We start from the raw sequence: 26,762 nt of genomic DNA on the forward strand, positions 1-26,762 counted from the left end.
AATCAAATTTACAGAAAATACTTTGAGGATGGAAGCTATTTGCTTGGTATAATGGAGAAAAAATAGATCTCTTTAAAGTTGCTGACTGTGGTTTACAACATTCCTTCCTTCCTCTTAAGGCCATCTGCCTTGCATTTGCACCAACAAAAAAAGTGTCCTAGAAATGCAGAACCTTTGCCCACCTTCTAGAGATGGCACATACTGGGTACCCAGGCTGTGGCTCTATGATGTGAAAACTAGCAAATGTTTTAAAATGTTTAAACCAAAAGAACTTGTAGAAGCAATCAAGTCTGATTATTAACAGAAGAATGTTAAAATGTTAAGTTCTAAAATGTATGCTAAACTTGGGTTCCTGCTGAGAGTAGCTTTTGAAATATTTCCTCTATGACCCAGAACCATGCTTTTCAATAATTGGGGTGGAGAGAGGAACCCCCCCGTTTTCTGGTAGAGCAGGAAACTGGCTAGTATTTTCTGGACAGTGTATGAATGCACAGTAACAGTGTTTTTACATACTGTGTGCTCATTTAAAAGTGACAGTAGCATCCAAAAGCAAGAGAGAACTGATATAATGGGCCTCCCCAGGACCTCAAGGGGCCAGTGCTGCCCATCTTCCCATGTGCCAGCTGTCTCACACCTGGGCCTTTCCTGATTGATGGCCCTGTCCTCAGCGGACCTCACAGGGGCATCCAAATTGTGCCTCAGAAAGGAAGGTCTCAGGAGGATGAACTTGGCTCCTCCCCAACTGTTCTAAGCAGGACATGTTTTGTCCCTGGCTGTGACAAGAGGAGAGGCAGGTAGCAGATACCCATCCCAAGTGCCACTTGCTGACGTTTCCTCCATTTCCCCCAACCTCTAGTGCTGGACATCAGCATGCTGTCCTCCCAGGATGTGGTGCGCATGCTGCTCTCCCTGCAGCCCTTTCTCCAAGATGCCATTCAGAAGAAGCGGACAGGCAGGACCTGGGAGAACATCCAGCACGTGCAGGGGCCCCTGACCTGGCAGCAGTTCCACAAGATGGCTGGACGCGGCACCTATGGTACGCCCGTTTCCCACTCTGAGCTTTCTGCCGCTTCAGTCTCTGCTGTTGTGTCTCCTCCCTTCTTGGACCGGAGGAGTCTCTTCACATTTTCTAGACAGGTTGATAAGGACCTACCATTGAGTCTCACATGTAGGGTTAGGTTTTCCCATCAGCACTGGGCTATTCAGGAAATGGTCCAAAGAACACATGTGCTAGCTTCTTTTATTCTTCTGGCTGAGGATGGGCAGTAGGGGATAGAGTCTGGAAGTCTGGCTTCACACCCTTGCCACCTGTATGACCCTGGGTCAGTCACTTAGGTGTCCTCCTCTGGACAGTGGGGATGTAGGAGCTTGGGCCTCGCACTAGTCTTCTCAGGATCAAATGAGTTGCACAGGTAGAGCGTGATAGAAATGCCGGGTAGCATTCTCATTTTTTACTATCTGGGCTTCCTGCTGTCATGGTCAGGCAGAGATCCCCTTTGCCTGAGGAAAGTGCAGTGATGGAGCACCTGGAGCTGATTGGAACCAGCCATGCCTTCATTTGTGCTACCTTTATCAGCTGCATGCGGATCTCCCCTTACCAAAAGAGCTCATCTGGAGCGGTGATCCCCAAACTATCGGGAAAATGTGTTTGTGCAGATTTGTGTAAATATCTTTATAAGCTGGGTGGTGCACTCCCCACCAGTGTGTTTTGTAGGTCATACAGTATGCAGGGTGAAATATGAAATATTTACTTATTGGTACAAAAAAATTGTGAAAACAGTATGTTCTTTAAAGATCTTAAATCCTTTGTGATACAGCACCTTGAGGATTTGGTTCCATTTATTTAGAAGATTGGCTTCAATAGCTGCAAAAGCCACTTTACAAGGCTATGTCCATCCCAGTGGAAGAGGTACATTATTGGCAGTTCTTCATATATCATGATGCCTATTTTTCAGTCCCATTCACCACCTACACAAAAGTTTCCATTTAAATTATGGTAATACATCACCAGCTTCCCTGATGCTATCTAGCTGTTCTTCCAGTTAAACAGAAGGTATTAGATTTTTATATTTATGGCAAATAAAATTATAGATCTGAAAGCAGAAGAGACCTCAGAGGGCATCCTGTCCCACCCTCACCTTGTGTTGTAGAGAAAGAAATGGAGGGCCAGGGGAGGGGAGGGGAGCAGGCCAAGGTTACATGGTCAGTAAGGGGCAGAGGCAGGATTCACACTCAGGTTGCACCACTCCAGTTTGCTTCCTCTGTACTATGCTGTTTGAAAACTCCCTGGAATTCTTCCTATGAAAGATTTTAAAAATATGTTAAAAGACTCCATTTCTAACCATTTTTCAAGTTTATTTTTAAGGTGTCCAGGTGTAAAAGTTTTCATAGTTGACATATGTGTCATTTTCCTCAGCATAAGCTCAGTTTTTCCATTTCCAATATAGTTGACTGTCAGCAATAATAGATAGCCTCGTTGATAATATTGCAAGCTTTTGGCCGTCTTCTTGCTGGTCCCAATGAGGTTGCCCTTGTCTTTGCCTCCTGAAGTGGCTGATGGAGCAGACACCTATTGGGGGAGGAAGGGTCATGCCACCTGGGCCATCCTCTGGTGCTTTGCTTGTGCTCCCCTGTTGATCTCATCTTCCTTCAAAGCATTCCTTCTTTGCAGGAATCCTCTTAAGCATCTTTTTGGAGGTATGGCATAGTTTAGGGAAAATTCAATAAGATAATTCAGGGATCCACTTAATGGAGCCCAGTGTGCTAAGGGTAGATAAATGAATGAAAGGCCACTGTCCCCCACTCCATCCTCAGAATACTTGATGCATGATCATGTGACATATAGATTGGGTGAATCCACATATCAAATATTCACATTGCTTCATTTCTCCTCCTTATGTAGAAAGATAGGAAGAGAAGTTCTAATGTCATTTGTGCATCCTTGGATTGTACATAGTGGATTTGGAGACCACTCATCAGCTCATTTTCTTTTCTAAAAAGCTACTACCTGCTAAAATGACACCATCAAGATGAGTGTAGTATCAAAATTAGGCTCCAAAAATTTATGGCCTGCCCAAAGTCATACAGTCTGCGTAGCAGAGCTAAAATTCGAACCCAGATCTCTAGATTCCAAATTCAGCCCTCTCTACACTCTACCAAACGTAGGCCGCTAAGTGACATTGTGGAGGGAACAGCCTCAATCACTTCCTAGCTGTGTAACCCTGAGCAGGTCACTCTGTGTGCTTCAGTTTTCTCATCTGAAAAATGGAGATATTGCTAATAGCCCCTCCCTCCAGGGGTGTCTTGAGGATCAAATAAGACATTTGTAATGTGCTTAGTGCAGTGCCTGGCCCACAGCAGGTGCTTAATAAATGCTTGTTTCCTTTCTACCTTCCTTCCAAGCTACCCCCCCAAAGGAGACATTTTAATTAAATCATTTGAAAAGATCTAAAATGAGGTTGTGGGTATAACACACAACAGCATTATTGTGAGCCAGCCTGGGCAGTACATTCCCCCCTTCCAGGGTGGTCCATAGGTGTGCCAGGATACACTGACCTGCTGCTCTTTCTTCTTAGGTTCAGAAGAGTCCCCGGAGCCCTTGCCCATCCCCACACTGCTGGTGGGCTACGACAAGGACTTCCTCACCATTTCACCGTTCTCCTTGCCATTCTGGGAGAGGCTATTGTTAGACCCCTATGGGGGCCACCGGGATGTTGCTTACATTGTGGTGTGTCCTGAAAATGAGGCCTTGCTCGAAGGAGCCAAAACTTTCTTCAGGGACTTGAGCGCTGTATATGAGGTAAGAAAAAGATCTTTTGAGAATGGGCTTTGTATCAGGACTTCCTCTTTGCATTCCCTAACTCTGTTTCTAGTAGTAGCTAAATAGGAATTGATTTGTTTTCATGAAAGGAGGCTATAAGAAAATTCTGCAAATAGTAGATGGGTTGGGGAAGAGGCCAAAAATGGACCATCAAGGCTGCAGACATCATTTCCTTGCTCATCTATGAATGTCTTGACTTTAGCTCAAGAAAGACCTCTCTAATCCAGCCTTGCCAATAACTTTCTTTAATTTACCAGCTCAAAGCTTTTTTTTTTTTAACCAGCACACCTCCCTTGGTGGTAGTAAAAGAAATGAAATGCCCATTCTTTCCTATTCCTTGAGCTTAAATTCTTTTTCACTGTGGGGAGGGCAGGACAAGTGACTGGCATTTTGGGAAGCAAGTATCTCAAAGGAAAAAAATGTTTTTTAATCCTCCCAACTCCTACTCTCCTAAAGGAGTCTCATTGCAATAGTTAGACCTCAGAAAAGCAGCAGGTCAACAGCAGAGCCAAAACAGAGGGAGACATTGGCCTGCAGATGTTCTCAATCTGAGAAAAGGGTTAAATGACCAGCAGCTCATTTTCTTAGGTTTTCATTTTGATATTACACTCATCTTGATGGTGTCATTTTAGCAGGTGGTGGCTTTTTAGAAAAGAAAATGAGTTGTTTTTTTAAAACCACTTTCCTAAATATGTTTATATTTGTTCTTAAAAAACAAAACATTAGAATGGCATCTTTTCTTAGGGCTGATAATTGCTTCTCATTTCCTCTTCAACAATGATGGGGCCCCTTCACTCACACACTCCTCAACTGCTCCCTTCCTGGATGGAGATGTAACCCTGGTTCTCAAAGGCCACGTCAGTGAAATAGATCCTCCGTGGTGTGGCACTATGTATGCCCAGAGCGCTGGACCAGGAGTCAGGAAGACCCAAGTTCAGATCCAACCTCAGATGCCTAATACCTCTGTGACCGTGAGCAAGGCAGTTACCCGCCATTTGCCTCAGTTTACTCAACTGTAGAACAAGGATAGTAATAGTGCCTTCTCTCAGCATTGTTGTGAGGGTGAAATGAGGTAGCAAAGTGCCTGGCACAAGGCAGCTGCTGTGTATTAGCTGTTACTGTTGCCAGGCCGGGCAGCAAGCTTCTGACAGTTCCTGTGCAAGAGTTGTAATCTGCATGGTGGAGGGGATGGTCCCACCAGGGAATGACAGACCCAGAAAGCCCACCAAGACAAGAGTGTGCAGGCCCTCGGCCGAGGACACTTGGTCCTTGATGGTGAATCTGTAACTGGCACCTTTAAATGTGGTGTTCTCAATGAGAGATTTAACTGAAATGGATCAATCCGTTAATCACCAAGCTTTTATTAGACATTTTCTGCATGCCAAGCATGAAAGACACAAGCACAATGAGTGAAACGATCACCACTCTTTAGGACCTTGCATCCTGGAGGGAGACAATACATACAAGTATATATGTGATGTAAATGAGAATAAATGCAAGTACAAAGATGTTCAATATATGTCGTTTGGGAGGGAGGCCACAAGCTACTTAGGAGATCAAGAAAGGCTTCCTGGAGAAGGTGGTTCTCAAGGGAAGTGAGGGATCCTGTGAGGTAGAAGCATTCCTGGTGTGGGAGATGGCCAGTGCACAGGCACAGAGACAGGAGATGAGTATTCTTGGTGAGAAATAGGATCACAGAGTGTGGGGGGAGAATAACATGCAATGAGGCTAGTTAGGTTGTGGCTGCCTTGGGGCCAGGGGCAAGGGCTTTCTAGGCTAAATAGAGCAGTTTATATTTGATCCGAGAAGCAACTAGGGGGCATTGTTATTTCTTGAGCAAGAGGATGCTGTGGTCAGCTCTGCCCTTAAGGAAAATCACTGTGACAAAAGTGTAAAAGATGATCCACCAAGGAGCCTGAACCAAGATGGTGTGAGGGGAAGGAGAGTACAGATGGCACCAGGGTGGTGAACCTGGGATATGGGAGCAGCAGAGGTGCCTCTGACAGAAAGAGGGAAGTATGGAGGGGGAGTGGGAAGGCTTGGGGCTAAAGGGAATCCCCATTTAGTCTTGTTGAGTTTGAGATGGGCTCTGGGACGTTGAGTTTGAAGTGTCCAGTAGACAACTGGGAGTGAGGGGTTGAAGCTCAGGTGGACACTGGGCTCTAAGAGCCATTGGCAGATAGATTATAATTAAACCATGGCAACTGATGAGGCCTCTGAGAGAGAACAGAGAGAAAAGGGGTGGGGGGGTAGGACAGAGCCTTGGGGAACACTCATGATGAGGAGCCGTCATCTGGATGAAGAAATAGCAGAAGAGACCATGCAGGAGCAATTAGGCAGCTGTGGGAAGCCCAGAGAGGGCTGTGTGATTGTCTGTCTATGGGGCTGAGCTGGAGCCAGGAGGACGTCCTCGAATTTGGGGAAAATAGAGGAAATGGCAGCCTAGTGGGTTCCAGAGATCATCTGCATGGTGTTAGCATCCCCTCATATAAGGAGAGGAGCTGGGGAGGAGAGGGGATAGTGAGCCAGGGGCTGGGGGGAGGACCGGGGAGCTGGTACATGGTGGCCACCCTAACCTGATGTGATGGACCTCAAAGGAGGAGAGGCTGCTGATGCTGCAGATGGCAGTGGGGAGAAAAGAGCATTGTGACTCCTCTCCAGGACTCGTGGGTCAGGGAGTGTGGGTGACAATATGGCCGGGGCAAAGGGATAAACATCAAACACTATGGCTCATCTGCAGCCCCAAGGAGCTGCATGGGAGGGGGCACTAGGGACCCCCCTGCCCTTCTAGGATTCATCTCCAGACCGTTGCTGGCCCACGCGTGATGCCTAATAAATGGCAGGCACAGACAATGGCTCAAAGTGGTTCTGAAAGCCAAGCAACGGCACTTTGTTAACGAATCCTCTGTCTGAGTAGCAGGACCATAAAGGACAAGAAGACCTTGTTCAATAATGGCAGGCACACTTTTTCTACAGACAGCATGAGGACAGTGATGGTTCCATAGGCCCAAGAAGGGAGGGCCAGGAGAGGGTCAGGAGCACTTTGCAGTCTTCCCTTCATCATATCTAGTGAAGCAGGGATGTGGTGTGTTTAGCATTCTTGCTAACAAATGCCAAGTTAAATTGTTTACTTGGGAGACAACTTCATTCTCACCCTTTCAAAGTTTGCATTTACTGGGCTGGAGAAACTCACTGACTCCCAGGATCCTCCTTGGGAAAAGCTGTTTTCCTTTGATGAGTCTGTTCCCTTCAGTAGGTAGGCTGTGGCCCCCCTCCCTCAGCCAGGAGACAGGTTTGGATTTCATTGTTTCAAAAAACATGCCAAAGCTATTTTGATGGCTACGTGGCCATGAACAACCGTCATCCTCTGTAAGCAGGAGTTTTGCTAATTTTTTTTTTTGACAGGGCCATGGCGAGTAGCAAGCCCAGATCATGTTGATGGGATGATCTTGGTGAAAGAAACATTTGTTTTTCCAGTCCCACAGAGGGCTAGACTTGAACTTTGGAGGGACAAAAACAGAGAGAGTGCTGGACCTGGAGCCAGGGAGACCTGAGGTCCAATCTAGCCTCAGACCCTTCCTAGCTGTGTGACCCTGGCTAGGACTCTCCATCTCTGTCCGCCTCAGTTCCTTCAGTTGTAAGAAGAGAATCTTACAGCTTCTACTTCCCAGGGTTGTTGTGAGGAGGAAATGAGAGGCTATCTGAAGAGGGCTAGTGCATTATAACTGCCAGCTGTGGTTTTTACCTGCTCCCCAGCATGGGCCAGTGGGAGAAAGAGGCTGCCCCAGCTGCTGACAGCTTCTTCCCATTTGTGTTTAGATGTGTAGGCTGGGGCAGCACAAACCCATCTGCAGAGGGCTACGAGATGGGATCATGCGTGTGGGGAAGACCGTGACACCCAAGCTGGCCGACGAGCTCGTGAGTGAGTGGTTCAGCCAGCCCTGGAGCAGCGAGGACAGCGACAATCATTCAAGACTCAGACTTTACGCCCAGGTCTGCCGCCACCACCTCGGTGAGTGAGGCTGCCTTGTGTCAATTTCGGTGTCTTCTGCGGCCGCACGGCTCCTGGCTTCCACTCCTGCTCGCCACTTCGGAGCTGGGTGGACTCCCCTCTCCTGAACTTGGTGTCCTCATCAGTGCGAGGATATGGGGAGGGTTGTGCCACACCTCCATCCATCCATCCCAGAAGCAGGATTTCTCCAATATCCCAATGCTATTAAACCTTAAAGCTGCCCAAAGACAGGTTTGGGGGCACTTAGATTGACATTGCTGTATGGGCATGATGGCTCGTGGGGGGCAAAGGTCAGAGCAGCCCTGTGTGGTTGGCTCTCTGAAGCTGCCATGAGATCAGCCCACACAGCTGGATGGGCCTCTAGGAAGGCAGCGAGGCACCCCCAGAGATTAGAGCCAGAGGGCCCTCAGGTGCTTCTCTTGCTTCTTACCCTTTATTTAACAGTCCCCCAAACAGCCTGAACAATGGCAGGTAGTGTGATAGCACAGTATGTGGTTACCGTGATACTGTATCTCCTTCTTGTTATTACTGTCATCAGTGAAGATCTAGAGGAATACATGCAGGCTTCGTATGGAACAAGGAGTCACTTTAGACCTTTCTTGCAGTGAAAAGAAGCCTTCTCCCAGGTGCCCCTACCACTCCTCTTTGTGGAGTGTGACCCCAAGTGTCGAGGGCTGCATGTAGACCTGAGGGGCCTCCAGCATCTGGCACGGAGCCCCGGGAGGGCATTGTGCTCCATTAACCTCCTTCTCTATGCTCTTGCAGCACCTTATTTAGCTACCCTGCAGCTGGACAGCAGCCTATTGATTCCACCTAAGTACCCAAGCTCACCCCCAGCAGCAGCAGCAGCAGCAGCACAGGCACCGGCCGCTCCAGGGAGTGCGGGGCCAGCAGCTTCGAATCCAGCTTGCGCTTCTGGACCCACAGCTCCGCCAGCTGGCACCTCCAATGGCGGCTCAGGCAGCACTTCTGCGGCTGCCGGCTCCTCAGGGCCACCAGCATCCTCAGCCTCCTCTGGGCCTGGTGTGACCCCAGGCAGCGCCACCTCCTCTTCAGGCTTTGGCAGTGGTGGTGGTGGTCCAGCACAGACAGCCAGTTCTGGGACAGGCGTGGCGGACAGGGTGCAGGGGAGCATGGGCTTGGGAGGGGAGACAGAACCTGGACAGAACTCTTCCCAGCAGCCCCCACCAGAAGGACAAGACAGGTAGGGCATTTTTAGGATTCATCCACATACTCTTCACTTCTCTCCCATTCTTCCCCTTCTTTCTGGCTCACCAACATCCAGTTTTCCCTGAAAACAAAATCCTCTCTCCTGTTTCCCCCTGAAAACTTGCTCTTGGGATGCTGAAGACACAGCCTGAGAGAAGAGGTCATTGACGGCTAGGCTGTCCTGGGCCCTTTAGAACGTCCACACATCCCTTGTATTCTGGAGCCTTTAATGTCCCCAAACTTAACAGAGAAAGATGGGTTTGAGATTTTTGTTCCGTTCCATTTTGGTTTTGTTTCTAAAAGGCTTGAATTAGTTTGCTTCTGGCCATTTTCAGTGTTGCTTTCCATCAAACCTGTTAAAGCACCAATGGTTGGGTTTGATGCTTTTTTGGTGGGAAATTTATTCTTTGATCAGAGTCTAGTAAGCAAATGTTTTTCCAGTATTTATTTCTGCTGTGTTACTTTTAACTATCTAAACCTTCCATGTTTTGATTTCTCCTAACCGTTCTTAATTCTCCCAAGCTTTTAGAGGTAGGTGGGTCATTTGTCTGTGCCTCTAACAATGATCCTCTCTCTAGTGTCACCGAAAGGGAGCGGATAGGGATTCCCACGGAGCCGGAATCAGCCGACAGCCAGGCCTACCCGCCGGCCGTGGTCATCTACATGGTGGATCCCTTTACCTACACTGCAGAGGAGGAGTCCACATCGGCAAACTTCTGGCTGCTCTGTCTGATGCGCTGTTACACAGAGATGCTGGATAACTTACCTGAGAATATGAGAAACTCTTTCATTCTCCAAGTAATTTTTTTCCTCTTTTCTAAATATTCTAATTTATAAATACCTTAACAGACATTGATACTAAAAAAACCCCTGAAATAAATGCTCCCCAAATGGGTTATTTGACAAGCACTTTTAAAATTACCTTCCATTTGTGTCCTAAACAACTGATCCCAGAAGCTCATTAAATAGCAAGTATATAGCAGCCAAAGTGAATTATTGCCAGCTGATTTGTGTTGAAGAAAAATGGATGAACACATTCATTTAAAGAATTTTGAAATCATAATGCCAGCAAGTTGAGAATTCAGCCCCAAAGAAGCATAGGAACAGTACCCAAGTGATGGTCTGTCTGCATCGCTTGGGGAAAGGATGGCCACAGTAGCTGGGGGTAGGGGGTGGGGAATGCTGTGAACATCTGCTGTAAATTTACAGTAAAATGTGGGTGGTGGGGCAGGCAGGGGGTGTCTCTGGAAAGAATTAGTGCCATAAAAACATATATTGTTCTTTGCTTTGGGGTACATGCATCGAATAACTGCGTCTAACTCAAAGCTGAGTTGTTCTTTGCTGAGTCAAATAGAGAATCAATACAGTTCCATTTTCCAACGTTCTGTTCAGTCCATTCCAGCTCTCATCTTTCTGATTTGAATTATTGGATGTGTGTGCCTAGATTGTGCCTTGCCAGTACATGCTGCAGACAATGAAGGATGAACAGGTTTTCTACATTCAGCACTTGAAGTCCATGGCATTTTCTGTGTATTGCCAGTGCAGGCGGCCTCTGCCCACCCAGATCCATATTAAGTCTCTCACAGGCTTTGGACCGGCAGCCAGCATTGAGATGACCCTCAAGAACCCTGAGGTTGGTACTGTACAAGTGAAGACTCTGATTGGCAGACTGAGTGATAGTTTGAGTGACCGATAAGTTTTGGAGCTTTCTCTGGGGCCAGCCAGATTCCTTAAACTCACAGTATAAAACAACAGGGATTATTTCGTGGAAATTAAAAGTTTTAGAAAAATAGGCAGGCATTTCTGCTGTTGTTCTGAGACTTAGGCACCAGTATCCTTCACCTTGCTCATATCCCTCATTTTTTTTTATTCATTGAGTCTATTTCCTGAAGTTGAATTAAGCATTAAATTAATTACTTCTGTTTGCCTTTTCCAAAGCCTTTGGCTTCTCTGTGACTGATCCCACTGATAGGCTTTTGTCATATCCCTCTGTCTGTAAGAGATGTGCACACATACCTGTGCTCCTCCTGCACAGGGCCACAGTCATCTCCCTGTGCTTTCGTGCCTCTCACTCTTGTTTATACCCCACTCCCTACACCCACATGCGGTGTTAAAAGAGAAAGGTACATAGAAAGTAATGTTTGATGTGCTGAAACAAATTATTTTTTAAAAAATAAGGATCATCTTTGCTCCTGGTTTGCTCCTGTTTACCTTGTCTTAGATATCCATTCTGTGCCACGTTTGAAATCTGAATGTCTCTCCACTTAGCTAATTCCTGCCGCATTTACCCTGTGACAGGACTGGGCCAACAAACCTTCACTAACAGCATTGTGTCCTCTTCTAAATTCATCGTGTAACATTTGCTGACTTTGTCTCACTTAAAATAAATCTGCATGTCCATGATGTGTCAGTGTGGTGCAGTAGGAAGAATACAGGGTTGTGTGTCTAAAGGTCTGGGTTCAAATCTTGGTTTTCCGCTTCCTCCTCCTGTGGCCTTCGCAAGCCCCTTAATCTCTCTGGGCCTCTGTTCCTCTGCTATAGAGGAGGAGATGAGAGGGTCCCTTCTGCCCCAAATCCTCTGATGTCCCTCCACTCAAAATAAATCTTGGAGAAGATCAACAATTTCTCATTTTACATCTGGTCATGTATAACATTAATTGTTTCTGTTCACTGTGTGGATGTCCTTTCATGAGGAGCCAGTTTAGAAGTGAAAGACTCTCCTTCCATTCAGGCTGTGCTGCCCATCAATCAACGAACTAACATTTATTCAATACCTGCTATGCACCAAACGTTGGGCTAAACACTGGGGATACAAAGAAAAGCAAAAGACGATTCATGCCCTGCCCCGAGGAGTTCACAGTCATGGCTGAGACAGCAGGCAAACAGCTGTGTGCAAACCAGATCCAGTCCGGGTACTCTGGGGAGAATCATCAGAGGTCAGGCCCCAGTATTGAGGAGGGTGAGGAAAGGCTTTCTAGAGAAGGGAGGATGTTAGCTGGGACTTGGAAGAAGCCAGGACGTGAAGACAAGGATGGGAAGAATTTCCCCTAACAGGCGGGGCATGAGTGCATGTGTATTTTATGAAATATTTTAGTTCCTCATTTGGTATTAGTCAAATAATCTTGCTCATAGTGTTCAGATTGCTCCGATGGTCAGCTTGCCTATTATATCATTGAGGTCAATAATTGCTTAGAAGAGCTCAGAGACTCATTAGAGACATATTACTCATTCCAGCCTTTCTTAACAAGCCTGGAATGTGCTTGATCTTAGCCCCAAGGCTGCACAGTGAAGTCGGTTCATTACTTCTCCCTGCTCATTCTGCGTAGCACTTCCTCCAACTCAGTGTTTTAGTTGGTGTTTTCTTTATACTGTTCATTAATGCACGTAATGATTGTCTTTTGTTCTGAAATCTATCTTTATCTTTAGACAAATCTAACGTATGAACATTTGGGTTTATAAAACAGAAATATGGGACTGATCAAATTTTACTCACCATCTTATGTCTTTCAGTAGTGAGATATCCTAGTGCACCTAAAAATGTTTATTTCATAAAAATTTGCTTTCCATAAATCTTGTCAGGACCACAGCCACTGAACAACCGAAGCAGAGTATACATGGCCTCCCGAATCCTCTTACACCACCATCTGGGGGTCCTTCTTGATGCTTTCTCCCTCCTTCAATGAGGATATCACTGTTACCTTCCCCATCTTTATAGTTACAGGCATCAGGAACTCCCATAGGATTTGCTATAGCATGAGTTCAATGGGCTTGAGCATCATGGAACAGCTCAGCTTGTCCCAGTAGCTGTACAGTGACTGGGAATCTCACCTCCTTCTGCTGCCCTGCCTCAGTTTACCCTTCTGTTAGCCCACTGCTCTGATGTGAATTAGGACCAGGAAATGTCATGAGCAACAAGAGTCTGATAGGAAATTCAAGCAAAGAGCCACCCTGTTTAACCCCCTCAAATTTCAGTAGCTCAGTGGATCCTGTATAGCCCTTTAATTTTTCCTAAGAAAGAGAGAATTACTAAAAGCTGTTGAGGAAAAAGAGAAATTTCCTCATTGTTTTGATCAGAAGTGTTCTCTTTTTGCTAGTCATGGACAAATCCCAGCATGTAGGGACCCCAGCCTTTCACGCTCCCTCAGATGACAAAACTCATTGTTTTAGAGACGAAGAGATGAAGCTCTTTGTTGTGTTTGATTGCTAAGAAACAATGCCATGTTATAAAGATCACTGAATGTCTTTTAATGTAGCTCCACCTCGCACCTTAATTTGTTTGGGAGCCCTCAGTAATCAGAGGGTGTCCTTTCACAGTGCCCTGTCTGCTTGGTAAAAGGACGGTGACTTTGTGCTCTGAACAGAACTGATGCCATCACTGAAGCCATCTGTGACTTTCAAACGCCACATTCTCCCATCTTAGGGAATTTCAGGGTTTTGTGATTTTCAACAGTAGGATTGCAGCAGGCCAGTTTCATAATTACCCTCTTGACATATAATCCTAACTACTTAAACTAAATAACATTTGGGGCCTGGAATGAGTTATGGATTATATTTTATAAAAATATAAATATTTATAATAAATATAAGTGAAGATGACAACTGTGCTTTTACAATCTGTCACAGTTAAGCCATTACTTTAAATCATTTGACTTTATTCACAGCTAATGCTTTGAATTCTCAGGTTCCTTTTTTTAAAATATCCATATTATTAAATAAAGAAGTATCAATTTCGATTGGGTTTTCTAGTTAAGAGATGCTCTTGACCTCACCAGTGTCAGAGTTCTGCATAGCCTTTTAGTCTTTATCTCTGTAGATACCATCATGGGCCATTTTGTGTTTATGCAGACATGGTATTATGGGCTGCCTTTGTGTTGATACTGATTGTGACTTTGATTTCAGAGGCCCAGTCCAATCCAGCTTTACTCCCCTCCTTTTATATTGGCACCGATCAAAGACAAACAGACAGAGCTGGGAGAGACATTTGGAGAAGCCAGCCAGAAGTATAACGTGCTCTTCGTTGGCTACTGTTTGTCCCATGACCAGCGCTGGCTCTTAGCCTGTTGCACTGACCTCCATGGCGAATTATTGGAAACTTGCATTGTAAATATTGATTTACCAAACAGGTAGGAGCCTTGGCCTGATGTCCTGTCTGTCCTCAGGCATGAACCTCTCCACTCTTTATTCCAAATGCAGTTGGCACAATGTGTTTTGTCTGTTTTGTTTGGGGGGAGAAGAAGGTTGGGGGTGGGGTGGGGATGATCTACAGTAATATGCTCTGAGAAAATTTGCTCATTCTCTATTTTCCCCATTTCCGTCCTCTCCAGATCTCGGAGGAGTAAAGTGTCTCCACGAAAAATTGGGCTCCAGAAGTTATGGGAGTGGTGCATCGGAATCATTCAGATGACGTCACTGCCCTGGAGAGTAGTGATTGGGCGCCTTGGCAGACTTGGCCATGGGGAGCTAAAAGGTAAGGAAGTCTTGAAGACTGTGAAGATCAAGCCAGGGAAAAGAGGATGATGATAGAAGGGAGTTTGGGAATGTCACAGGAAAATAGAAAATAATTGGCAGTTTCCAATCATGTCAGATTACTACATCTGGGTCTTTGTGTATATAGTACAGCCTGTGTCACAGCTAGCCACTTGTCTAGTTAATTGTTAGGATTTAGAGGCCATTTAAACAAATGTCACAGGGACAGTGTGACTTGGCAAATAGAAGGCTGACCTTGACGACAACAAGAGCTATGTTCAAGTCTTGCCTCTGGCAGAGAGTGGCTGTGGGATCCTGGGCAAGTCCCATAGCCTCTCAGTACCTCAGGCAACCCTATAAATGAAATTTGAGCCAGTATCTGCTTTGATAGAGAATGTTTCCTCCCTGGGAGTGCTCCGTTCCAGTGAAAGCATAGGTCCAGTTTACACACACACACACACCTCACTCCCCCCACCCCCCCCCACAAAATTGCTTAATGGCTGCAATCTGCTTGCATTTTTAAAATTCACTTACCATTGATTTTATGTAGCATTTTTCCCCTAAAGAACTCAAGGAGCTCTACACAAAACTTTGAAATTATACTTAGCCTAATCCTGCCTTGGAAACTTGTAGAAAGTATCACCAGTTGTTGCGATTTTTTTCTGGCACTTCTAATGCTTAGGAACGCCATTCTGACAATGAGACTGTTTATTAGTAGCCTGAAGGGTTGCATTAATAATGTTGGGGGGGTGGGTCATCATTTCAATTCCTAATTTCTTGTAAACTCTGATTTCTTTCTCTTTTTTTATGTAAGATTCCACTTTATTTATTGATCATCGATTCCAAAAGAACATTTGCCTTGGTAAAGTGAAGCAGAGCCTTAAGTATTCTCCTCTAATAAGGTGGCTGCCATGCATATTTTAAGATTCCTTAATAATGGAATCCAAATTGTAATTTTGTTTAATCAGTGAACAGCTGTTTATTAAGCACTTAACTGTATTCCAGAGGCAGAGCTAAAACAGTGGGGATTCAAAGAAAGGCAAAAATAGCCCCTGCCCTCAGGGAGTTCACATTCTAATGAGGGAGATGATGTACAAGATTCAGGGTAAATTGGGAACAAGCTCAGAGAGAAGACTGGAGGTGAGGAAGACCTGGAAAGTCCCCTTGTTGAAGATAGACTTTTCACTGAGACTTGAAGGAAGCCAATGAGTCTCTGGTCTCCACAGTGATGTGATAGGGGGAGACACATTCCTGCCAGACACAAAGTCCACATGTGAGAAGGCTTCTCCACCAATGGAGAGATTCTGCAAATATCCTGATTAGCAGATGATATGTTGATCACACACATTCCAGTGCAACCTGATCCATGGTCCATAAGTAAGTAAGTCACAAGAAAAAGAAGCTGATGAAGAAATTTAAAATATTATATATATATATATATATATATATATATATATATATATAATATAAAATATAACCTCATAGTCACATAAAGGTGGCCTTAGGAGTTTGAAGGCTAGTCAACAGTTCCTACCAACAGGAAAGGCTGCCAGAAGAGACCCTACAATGAATAGTATACCTCTCCTTCCAGGACAAGCCTTGGCAAATTCAGAGAAAGTCATTAGATTTTTCAGAAAAAAAAAAATGATTCCATTGGGCCAAGCAGCCAAGAGTTGGGCAGCTGTGTTGTAGAGTCACTAGAGCGCTGGCTTTCTAGGTCTCTGACACTTCCTAGTTGTGTAACTATGGAGAAGCTAGCAACTCTCTAAGACTTTAAATTATAAATGAATTTTCAGACTTAATTGGTAAGGAGAGCTTCCACAGCAGTACTTTGTTTTGCCTATGAAATTAAAGTTCCTAACAGCAGCAACAAAACGCAAATATTCAGCTACTCTTTGTAATTTTGGGGTTATGTTCTGAGTCACTGGAAGGAATATTCAGATTGATTAAATCAATCTTTGATATGCTGAAATTGGTGGGGGTAGGGGGAGGAGAAGGAGTGGGAGAGACAGAGAGAAAGAGAGAGGGAGAGAGGGAGAAGGAGAAGGAGAGGGAGGGAGAAGACTTAGCTTTATTTTTTAGAGGCTTTGGTCATGTGCTAGTTTGTTAGCATAGCTGCTGTCATCCCTAGGGAGGAGTAAACAATGGGATATAAAGGTCAGCAGAGAGAACTGAGAGTCAGATAGGAGGAAAAAAGTCAGCTGAAATAGGGTTTTGGGAAGTTCTCAGGGACAGCATTTTGTCTTGTTTGTGCGGTTCCCTCTCATCCCAGCTCTCTTCTCTAACACTAGAATGGGAATAGGGGCATCTTCCAAAAGCCTGAGAGATAAGAGTAGCAGCAATTTCATCCAGAGACAGGCACCAAATAAAAATGTCAACTCATCGATGGCCGGGGGCTCCTTCCCTTGGTGGGTCTTCGAGCTTTGCCATTCTTGGGTGCTGTGAACAGGACTGAGACCTCAGTGTTGGGAGGAGTCTTTGGGCCGTGTTTTTACAGAGCTCCCTGTGTGTTCTTCATCTCCAAAGTCTCCAAATTGCTAGTGATGGAGCACTCACCTTGACGACCTCTTTTCCCTCTTCCTTACTGATTTGCAATCTGTAGTTCACATCTGTTGGCTTTTCTGTGGTTTTTAACATGTGCTCTTCATGTTACACTCAGAGCTCTCATTTCAAGCATCCCAGTTTGTTCAGGAGATGAAAATAGTTTTCTTTCACCTGCTCTTTAGAAAGAGAAGTAGGTTTTCTGAAAGATTTGGATGTAAAAAAGGCTTGTGAGAGAATAACATTCATGTATTTCTGGGGGAATTTTTGCAGCCTTGGGCATGTTGGGAAGGTAAAAAGGCCAAGTGCTTTCAATCCCTCAGTTTAGTAATCTCACAGAAATGTTCTTCCTTGATGGTCTTGGTGCTTTTGTGCATTGACAATGAGCACATAGAAGTGTATGAGAAAAGGATGTGCATGACATGATTATCCATCAGGTGAACGCTGATGACTGCCTTCCTAGCCCCCTCTCTTCCTGCACAAACCTCGAGTAGAATGCTTTCATTCTGTGATACTTGTTACCTTTCTTTTTAAAAACAAAGCAAATAAATAGATTTTATAATCTATAATTTGATAATCTAAGATAGGCTACAGCCAAGCTCTGGGCTAAAGTAAAATCCATATAGAAATAGGGAAAAAAAATCACTTCCCTCATAGAAGGATAAGAAAAGGAGTTAAGGTGGGGTAACATACTATTGTCATCAAAAAGCATTCTTAAGTGGTCTCTGTTGGATGCTTTACAAAAGATATTGCAGGGCGCTGTCCCTTTAGGCCCTCTAAGATTTCCCCTAAAGTGCATTGAGTGTATAGAAGAATTATTATTATTATTATTGGTTTTAGAGAGAATTTTTGGTCTTCATGTTAGTGTTACAAGTGTTAGTGACATGATCTTGTGCTAGGATGAGAAATTGAGATTGCAGGATTTTGAACTCAAAGGGCTTTTGAAAATGATCTTGCCCAATCCTCTCATTTTCTAGCTTAGGAACCTGAGATACCCAGAAAGAGGTTCCTACAGGTCTTAAGGAGCATCGCTGGCATTCAGCCTTGGGCCTCTACTCTCCCTGAGGGAAGGAAAGGCAGCAGGATTAATAACCATTTACATAGGACCTACTATGTGCCAAGCATTGTGCTTTCCTGTGCCCTCTAGTGCTCGGCCATATGGAGGAGGAAGAGATGCGCCATTTTCTGTGTGACACTGAGTCATTTAGGGAGAGACACAGAGAGGACAAGACTCTTTCTAACAACTCTGTGAGACAAGACTGAAAGTTGCCTTTTGTTTCAGATTGGAGCATCCTCCTGGGTGAATGTTCCTTGCAGACAATCAGCAAACAGCTGAAGGAGGTGTGCCGCATGTGTGGACTCTCAGCCGCGGATTCGCCCTCCATCCTCAGTGCCTGCCTGGTGGCCATGGAGCCCCAGGGGGCCTTTGTTGTGATGCCAGGTAAGCACACCAGGCTCAGAGCACATAACAGAGTCTCTCCTGCTATTCTTGTGGTAGAGATGGAGAGATAGTGGAGAGAACAACATGCAGTTGCTTGGCTTTACGTCGATTAAACGGCCAGACCCAAAGAGTATACGTTAATCAGTCAACTAGCATTTGTGCCTGCTCTTAGCTGGACACTGTTACGTGCTGGGGATAGAAAGAAAGGCAAAAACAAGCGAACAAACAGCCCCTGCCCTCAAGGAGCTTGCCTGCAGTCTAATGGGGGAGATGACGTGAAAACCACTGTGGACAAAGTACCGACAGAATCGATTGGAGATATCTCAGAGGGAAGGAAAAACATTAAGCTTTGCTTCAGAAAGCAGAGCTGAAAGCCAGGAGGCAGAGATGGGGAGGTGGGGTGGGAAGGAGTTCCAGGCATGGAGAGCAGCCAGAGCTTGGGATACAAAGTGTCTTGTTCAAGGCAGAGCGAAGAGGCAGGTGTTACTGGATCACGGGGTAAGTGGCCAAGGGGCAAGGTGTAAAATGAGCGAAGACAGGCTATGAAGGACTTTACATTTGATTTTGGAGTTCACTGAGTAGAGGGGCTGACTTGCACTTTAAGAAGATCGCAGGGGAGTGGAGGATGTCAAAAGACTTTGGGCAGGACGGCTGGGCAGAGGCTGACGGCCTGTACCAGTGCAGCGGTGGTGGTGTCAGGCCGGTAAGCCTTGGCAACAGCTTGGTTGTAAGGGGTGAGAGATAGTGAGGAGTCCAGGATGATTTTCTGGGTTGTGAGCCTCAGTGACCAATTGTTGCCCTCAACAATAAGAAGGAAGTGCAGAAGAGGTCTTGGAGGGGAAAAAAAAAGAATTTAGTTTTCGATATGTTGAGTTGATGGTGTTTACTAGACATCTAATTCAGGATATTTCAAATGTAATTTGGAGATGTGAGACTAAAGGTCAACTGAGAGTTTTGGATTTGGTGAGTAGATCTGAGAGTTTTCTGCATAGAAACAGTAACTAAATCCATAAGAACTGATGAGATCATGAAATAGTCTGGAGGGAGAAGAGAAGAAGGCTCAGGACAGAGCTCTGTGGTATACCCATGGTTAGTGGGTGTACTAGAAAAGGAGATAGAGAAATCTTTCAGGCTGGCGGAGAACCAGGAGAGAAGGGCATCCTGAAAACTTCCAGAGCAGAGTATGAAGAAGTGATCGATAGTGTCAAAGTCTATAAAGAGGTCAAAAAAGATGAAGTATCAAGAAAAGACTCTTGGATTTGACAGTTCAGAGAGTGGTGAGGTTGGAAGCCAGACTGTAGAGAGGTAGGAGGAGAGCGAAAGTGCAAGACATGGGAGCACCTGTTACAGATGGCCTTCTCCAAGAGTTTAACAACAAAGGGAAGGAGTGGTCTGGGAGGACCACTGGGTAGGTGGAGGTGGGGAAGGCATAGGCATGTTTGTAGGCAATAGGGAATGAGAGGTAGAGATTGGAGATAAATGAGAGGGTAAGAATGATAGAAAGGCCAATCTGCTGGGGAAGGGACAGGACTTGTAAATGTAGCTGTGTTTTCCTTGACAAGAAGGGCCACTTTTTCATGTGCATTAATGATTCTGTGTCAAATTGGAGAGCAAAGGTTTCCAGTGAAGGGCACAGGAGTTTGTGCTTGGCCCTAAACTATTTCAAATGTGTATCAACGACTTTGATAAAGCCATAGATGGAATGCTTATGAGATATACAAAGCTCAGCAGGATGGCCATCACAAACGATGATAGTCAAAATAGAAAGAAGCTGGAATTTGGGCTGAATTTAATGAGGTAAAATTATGAGACAGTTATAAAGTCAATAAGTCATCTTCACAAGTATATGATGGGGGACGTGTGGTGAGACAAGTCTTCTAACAAATAGCTATGTATTTAAGTGGACTAATGGTTCAATGAGTGGCATTTAGCCCAGGTACTTTAGGTAGTTGTACTTTACCTTGCTTAAAATGTCTGGTTTGTTGACATCTGGGGCATTGCATTTTGGGAAGGGTAAAAGATAAAGAGCCAGAGGTAGACAGCCAGGATGGTGAAGACTCTCAAGACCATGCCATGTAGAAATTGGTTGAAAGATGTTTAGCCTTCAGCAAAGGAGACTTGGGGAAACATTTGCTTATTTATTGGAAGGGTCATGACATGGGAAAAGGATGAGACTTATCATGATCTGTTTCACTCACACTGAAGAACCAGCAGCAAAGGGCAGACATTTGAAAGAGGCAGAGGTGGGCTTGATAGGAGGGAGGAATCGCCAACAAGGGGAGCTCCCAGAGGGCGAGGCTGCTTCGCAGGGCCAGGGAGCCTTCAGGTGGAGGTATGTGGTGGGAGGAAGGACAGGTGGCATGGGAGCCCCTCCAACTCAGAGCTTCTGTGCCATTGATTTGGTTATGTTTGTATCTAGTCTTTGAATGCAGACTCTCCACTACTGCTTCATCATGTTTGGATCACTAGCTTCCTACAATATCCTGTGTCTGTGATAGAGCAGCAGCATGGTGCCCTTGTGCACAAAAATGAGGAATGAGGTCGTTCTTTATCTTACAGACGCTGTCACCATGGGCTCAGTTTTTGGTCGCAGTACTGCACTGAACCTCCAGTCATCTCAACTCAACACACCACAGGACGCTTCTTGTACACACATCCTGGTGTTCCCAACATCTTCAACCATCCAGGTGGCTCCAGCCAACTACCCGAACGAAGACGGATTCAGCCCCAACAATGGTGAGCTCACCTTCTTCACACCAAGTGGGCCTGGGTGTCTTCTAGGCCTTTGGCAATCTGGTGAAGCCTAGAGCCGACCCTGTGCAGAATGAGGTTTCTAACTGAAGGAAATGCTAAATTTCCACTAGAGGTTAATGAAATGAAAGATGCCATTTTTTCCCATCCACATTCATAGACCCCTCTCCCCCATCCCCCTGGAAATCTGCCCATGGACCATGAAACTGTTCATATTGAACCATACTGTTTTCAGGGAAAAGTGTGTAAAGTATAAAGGAGGTGAAAATCTGAGTGGTTTAAAAGGCCTCTTCTCATTTCAGTGCCACAAGCATGATGTAGGAACCACCTGCTAAGTGTCAGTGCTGTACTAGGCCCTGGGGAGTCTGGAGACAGTAACCAAAACAGCCCTTGCCCACCAGGAGCTTACATTTTAATGGAGGTGGTAGTGGGAGTGGTAGAGGAGTAGGTCTAAGCCGTACAGGGGGTTCCTAAAGTCTGGACACATGGGCAAAAATGCATATTTTTAAGAAATGAAATGATTGAAATTTTCAACAACATTTTATTTAATTGGAATATTAACAGATAATATATTCAAATGACATCATATGATTTCATATTCATATTCCAAGAGTGAATGTGCTAAAATTGATGGCAATGTGGAGTAACTGACTTATTGTATCGAGTTCATGTGAATCTTGCGAAGCGCATCAACCTTTGCATCATAAATAATGGAAATCATATTGAAGATATTATGTGTTAATATTCCAATTAAGTAAAATGTTGTTGAAAATTTCAGTCATTTCATTTCTTGAAAATATGCATTTTTGCCTATGTGTGCAGACTTTAGGAACACCCTTGTATTTATGCAAAATCTATCTAGAGCGAGTATAAAATGAGCACCCACAACGTTGGGGACTGGTAAAGGTCTCCTAGAAGAGGCGGTACCTGAGTTGGGCCAGGGATGCTCCAGAGAGTGAGAGAGGAGGGGAAAGAGGGTGCGGAGATGGGAGACGAAACCTCGAAGTAGGCCAGTACAGCCTCCCAGAGGGAGTAAAAGATGCACAGGCTTACAGAGTGGCACAGGTCTGGCCTGGAGATGGGTAAGGGGCACACTTGACACTGACTTCCTTGAGGTTCTTTATGGGACCATGGGTCTACATCCTCCTGTCCCCCAGGATACTGTGCCTCATATAGTAGTAGCAACTAAATAAAAATACTGGTGCTGCCTTCACACTGTTCTTGGTAAACAAATGAGCAACAAACAGTTCTCCTTTTAATGTCTCTTAATTGTTTTTGGTTTGATTGTTATGTGTTTGGAAGAAGCTTTTTAAAAATTATTTTAAAGGTATAAAATGGTGGGTTTTTTTAAAAAAAAAAACAGAACCCTTTAGATAGGCTGCCAATGAGCTTTTGCCTTTAAAAGTCATGGATTCTTCATAAAACCCTTTTACTTTGATCTGATTTGGCATTTCAGCAAGGCCTCACAAAAGAGAGGCCACCCCTGTTAATATATACTCATGCAGGCATCCTTTCCCAGGTCTGGAATCCGATTGGAAAGCAGGGTCTACAAATGTTTAACCTCCATTAACTGGACTCTTGGTACTTCTTATGCTAATTAGAAGCATGCACACTGATGGGTGTTTTGTAAAATGGTGTTAATGTAACTTTGCTAATTCTCTCCTATGTTTAACAATTAAGCTGGTCCCTTTGCTCACTAGTCACCTGTGTCTTTGGAGGCCAAGCAGAATGAGACTGGTTTGTTCATATAGGTAAAACAAGTACAAAAACTTGTAAGACCAGAAGGAGGAGGGGTGAGGTCAAAGGTCCCAGAGCTCCAGCATTTTCTATTCCTTTCCTCCTCTGCCAGCCACTTAGGCCTTGCTTTCCTAGGCTGTGGATTATTGTGTCATTCAACCCGGATGATGTTTATTCTTTTTTTTTTTAAGATTACAACTTAGAGCTACCAAAAACTGACACCTTTCATCTGATTTCTGTGTTATGTTACTCTTTAGAAACTAAGATTGTATGATAGGCAGGTCCCAGAAGAGTGGTTTGATCTAACAGAACAGGCTAAATAAATTCCAAACTCAGAGACAAGAACTATAGATTCTAATCTCTGGCCACTCACTGAAGGACTTTAGGCAAATGACTTGACCCTTTGATGCCTTGTGTCCTTTTATATCTGCAGACAGAAGTTTATTTCATCAGAGCTTTCTGAGGCATACAGAGTTTAAATAACTTGCCTGGGCTTAGGTCCTTGAACTTGGGTCTTCCTGACTCCCAATCCTGGCCCTCTATTTTGCTAGAAATCAGCCAGTAAACATTAAGTGACGACTGTGTGCCATGCTCTGTGCTGAGCTCTGGGGATACAGAATGAGGCGAAAGACAGGCCCTGACCTCAAGGAGCTCAATCTAACAGGGGAGACCACAAGCAAACAAATAGATACAGGGCAAGCTATAGACAGGTAACAGGTGGAAGGTCCTGGAAGTAATAGGGGTTGGAAAAGGCTTCCTGAAGGAGGTGGTATTCTAACTGAGATTTAAAGGAATCCCTGCCACATCAGCCTCGGAGGTGGGGGTAGGGGTGGGGTTGAGGGGGTGAATAGCAGTGAATGAAAGAATGAGCATTGATTAAATGCTTACTGTATTCTGATACTGAGCTAAATTCTAGGGATCCATATATAAGCAGGGAAGACAGTACCTGCCTTTGAGGTGCTCACACTGTGTGGAGAGAAGACCACAGTATAAAGAGGGGCTCTCTATTAGGAGGGCCAGGAGGGGGAGGTGCCCTGTGGTGTCGTGGTTTGGAAAACGTCCCTGGTGGCCTGGTTCTGGGCAGGATCAGTCGACTGACTGGGTCAGTGAGCTGACCCAAGCCCAGGGTCCGGAGGGTGGGGATGGGCAATGCAGAGGATGGCCAGCGTGCAGGCGTTCGACATGGTTGGCACGAGGCGGGATGACAGATCTCTAAAATAATGTGCTTCAGTGTCCAGGGGTATTCAAGGGAGGTCATCAGATCCCTCTGCCCTCTCCCATTAATGGCAAGCACCTGGAGTGATTCAGGCAAAGAACATTCCAGTTCAACAGATATGTTTTAATCTCCATCTGACTGCCAGGCACAGTGCTAGGCAAAAGGAAGAAGTGATAGAAAAGGTCTTTCAAGCTCCTAGTCTGGGGGCAGGGGCCAAGGGAACTGCTGCCTTGGCGTCTTTAGCTATAGCCAGAGGATGATCTGAGGGTCCTGAGGCAGCCGCCCCTTCAGAACTAGTACAGTGGCCTTCTCCTCCTCCTCTTCCTCCTCCATCTCCCTGCCTCAGCTTCTCAAACTTCCTCAGACCATCCTCCACTCAACCACCAAAATGATTTTCCTAAAGTGCTGTTCTGACATCCCCCACCATCTCTAAGGTCAGATATAAGCTTCTTTCTGTGGCTGTTAAAGGTCTTGGCAAGCTGGCTTCCTCCTACATTCTCAGCCTTCTTGTTCCTTACTCCTCTCCTGGTGGCCTAGTGGATAGAGCTCTGGTCTGAGCTCAAATTCAGCCTCAGATACTTCCTAGTTGTGGGACCTAGGGCAGGTCACTTAAACTGCCTGCCTCAGTTTTCTGAAGTGTAAAAGGGGGATAATGTGACACCTACTTGTCTGGGCTGTGAGGACAAAGTGAAGTAACATTTCTAAAGGCCTTAGCACTGTGCCTAGCACTTAGTAGGTGCTCTATAAATGCTCATTCCCTTTCCGCTCTCCTCACACATACTATACAGGCTCCCCCATCTCTCTGCTTTTGCACTGACTGTCCCCTGGCCTGGAATGCTCTTCCACCTTTTGGAATCCCATCTCTTACAGGAAGCCTTTCCTTCCCTCCCCCCTCCCCACCCCCCCAAATTGCTTGTATTTGTTTTCCATCCTGCGACAGTAGGCTCTTGGGTACCTGTCATCACCCTTGATTGACCTGAGGACAGGGCCAGTTTTGTTTTTGTTTCCCCAGGGCCTAGCACAGTGCTTGGCACATAGTAGGTGTTTAATACATATGAGGTAGTTGGTTGATTGATAGGGGTTTGTTTTTCCATTATGACCAAATGGTTCAATAGGGCCCAAGCTTGCGGAACCAGAGGTGGAGGAGGAGACGAAATGGGAATCATTTGGGGCCTCGCCTAGAAACAACGGCAGATTTCCATATTGGTCCCCAGATCTGCAGAATTGCATTATTCATTTTCAGTTAGCTTGAATACTTTACAGCCTGATCAAATATAGCATGTTGTAATTTAACTCAGGTTGCTGTCTGTATTCGGTGGAATATTCCATAAATACCCAATGATGTGGAGCCTTTGCACTTTAGAGTTTGCATGTTAATGTATTTCAGAGCTTTATTTGGCAGATTGCTGAGAGCAGCCATTAACCAATTATTATGTAGGTTCATTCCCTTTGGTTTCTATCTCCAGCATGCTGTTCTGACATGAAAACCTTTTTATTTGGTTAAGAATGGGCTTTAGCCGGGGGTCGTTTTTCATCTCCTGTTCAGACTGTGCTCTGCATTAGGCTCTCAATGGAGACTGAAGGCTGAAAGACAGTCCCCTTCAGCCCCCAGCCGCCTTCATAGACCACGTGTGTGTGCTGAGGAGCGGCAGAGACACACGTGGAAACAGGAACATAACAGCACTTATTCCCTCCTAAAATGAGATGCAGCTTTTTGACCTTTTTTTTTTCCTCTTTCAGATGACATGTTCGACCTTCCATTCCCAGATGATATGGACAATGATATTAGGATCTTAATCACAGGGAACCTTCATTCATCTCCAAACTCCTCCCCGGTTCCTTCCCCGGGATCCCCTTCTGGAATTGGAGTGGGCTCTCATTTCCAGCACAGTCGGGTAAGGCGGCTTTAGGCAACATCCACTCCTTGTCTTGTGTGGTGCCATCTTTTAACTGTGCATCTTGTTGAGTCTGTCTGCTTTGGAGGAGCAGGAGAAGGAGAAGGAACAGGCCTGCCTTTGCTCCATTTGGAAGAGAGGACGGTGGAACTTGCAATAAATATATTTTTTGCAAATAATGAAGCTTTTTGTCAGAAAGTCGTTCCCTCTGCAGGTGCCGGAGTTTTATGCAAATATTATTGACATACCGGAGATGAAGCTTTGGGCACATGCTGTCTGCAGGCTATTTTACCCAGAGTGGTTTTCAAGAAGCTAGTTCCAGCATTGCTGTTTATTTAAGATGTAAATTAATTTTATTAATTCAAGAAAGAATTGTTGATTGTTGCATTCATTTGAAGGAAGTTTGGCAGGGTTCTCTTCTCCACTCAAAACTTTGAAGCAATGCAAAAGGCAGCTGGCTGCTTTCATTTATTTGTGCCTGTCATAGTCCTTCCCATTACCAGCATACAGAAATGTTCATGAGCAGGCCCAAAGGAGGGCCTCTTAGGACTCAGAGTCTCATGTTAATGTGAAGTGTCCCAGCCCATCCTTGATGTAGAGCAGGAATGGGAAGGCGCACCTTGCTTCACCTGTAACTGCACCCAGGACGTGGAGTCCCTGAAAGGATTTCACTC

The 26,762-nt window shown here is 45.2% G+C and overlaps 1 protein-coding gene across 3 annotated transcripts in view; it reads left to right on the forward strand.

Moving 5' to 3' along the window:
- Positions 1 to 26,762, forward strand: part of MED13L (mediator complex subunit 13L) — a 388,748-nt gene that overhangs the window by 354,959 nt on the left and 7,027 nt on the right. For all 3 annotated transcript variants that reach the window (XM_036755938.1, XM_036755952.1, XM_036755945.1), the window contains exons 18-28: positions 857 to 1,036; positions 3,576 to 3,799; positions 7,640 to 7,832; positions 8,598 to 9,036; positions 9,620 to 9,839; positions 10,486 to 10,674; positions 13,941 to 14,164; positions 14,366 to 14,508; positions 18,331 to 18,489; positions 21,049 to 21,225; positions 25,934 to 26,088. In XM_036755938.1, coding sequence (XP_036611833.1) covers positions 857 to 1,036; positions 3,576 to 3,799; positions 7,640 to 7,832; positions 8,598 to 9,036; positions 9,620 to 9,839; positions 10,486 to 10,674; positions 13,941 to 14,164; positions 14,366 to 14,508; positions 18,331 to 18,489; positions 21,049 to 21,225; positions 25,934 to 26,088 — 2,303 coding nt within the window. The remainder of the gene's footprint in view (positions 1 to 856; positions 1,037 to 3,575; positions 3,800 to 7,639; positions 7,833 to 8,597; positions 9,037 to 9,619; positions 9,840 to 10,485; positions 10,675 to 13,940; positions 14,165 to 14,365; positions 14,509 to 18,330; positions 18,490 to 21,048; positions 21,226 to 25,933; positions 26,089 to 26,762) is intronic.

This window comes from Trichosurus vulpecula, chromosome 1 (assembly GCF_011100635.1).
Source record: "Trichosurus vulpecula isolate mTriVul1 chromosome 1, mTriVul1.pri, whole genome shotgun sequence".
Classification (NCBI taxonomy): domain Eukaryota; kingdom Metazoa; phylum Chordata; class Mammalia; order Diprotodontia; family Phalangeridae; genus Trichosurus; species Trichosurus vulpecula.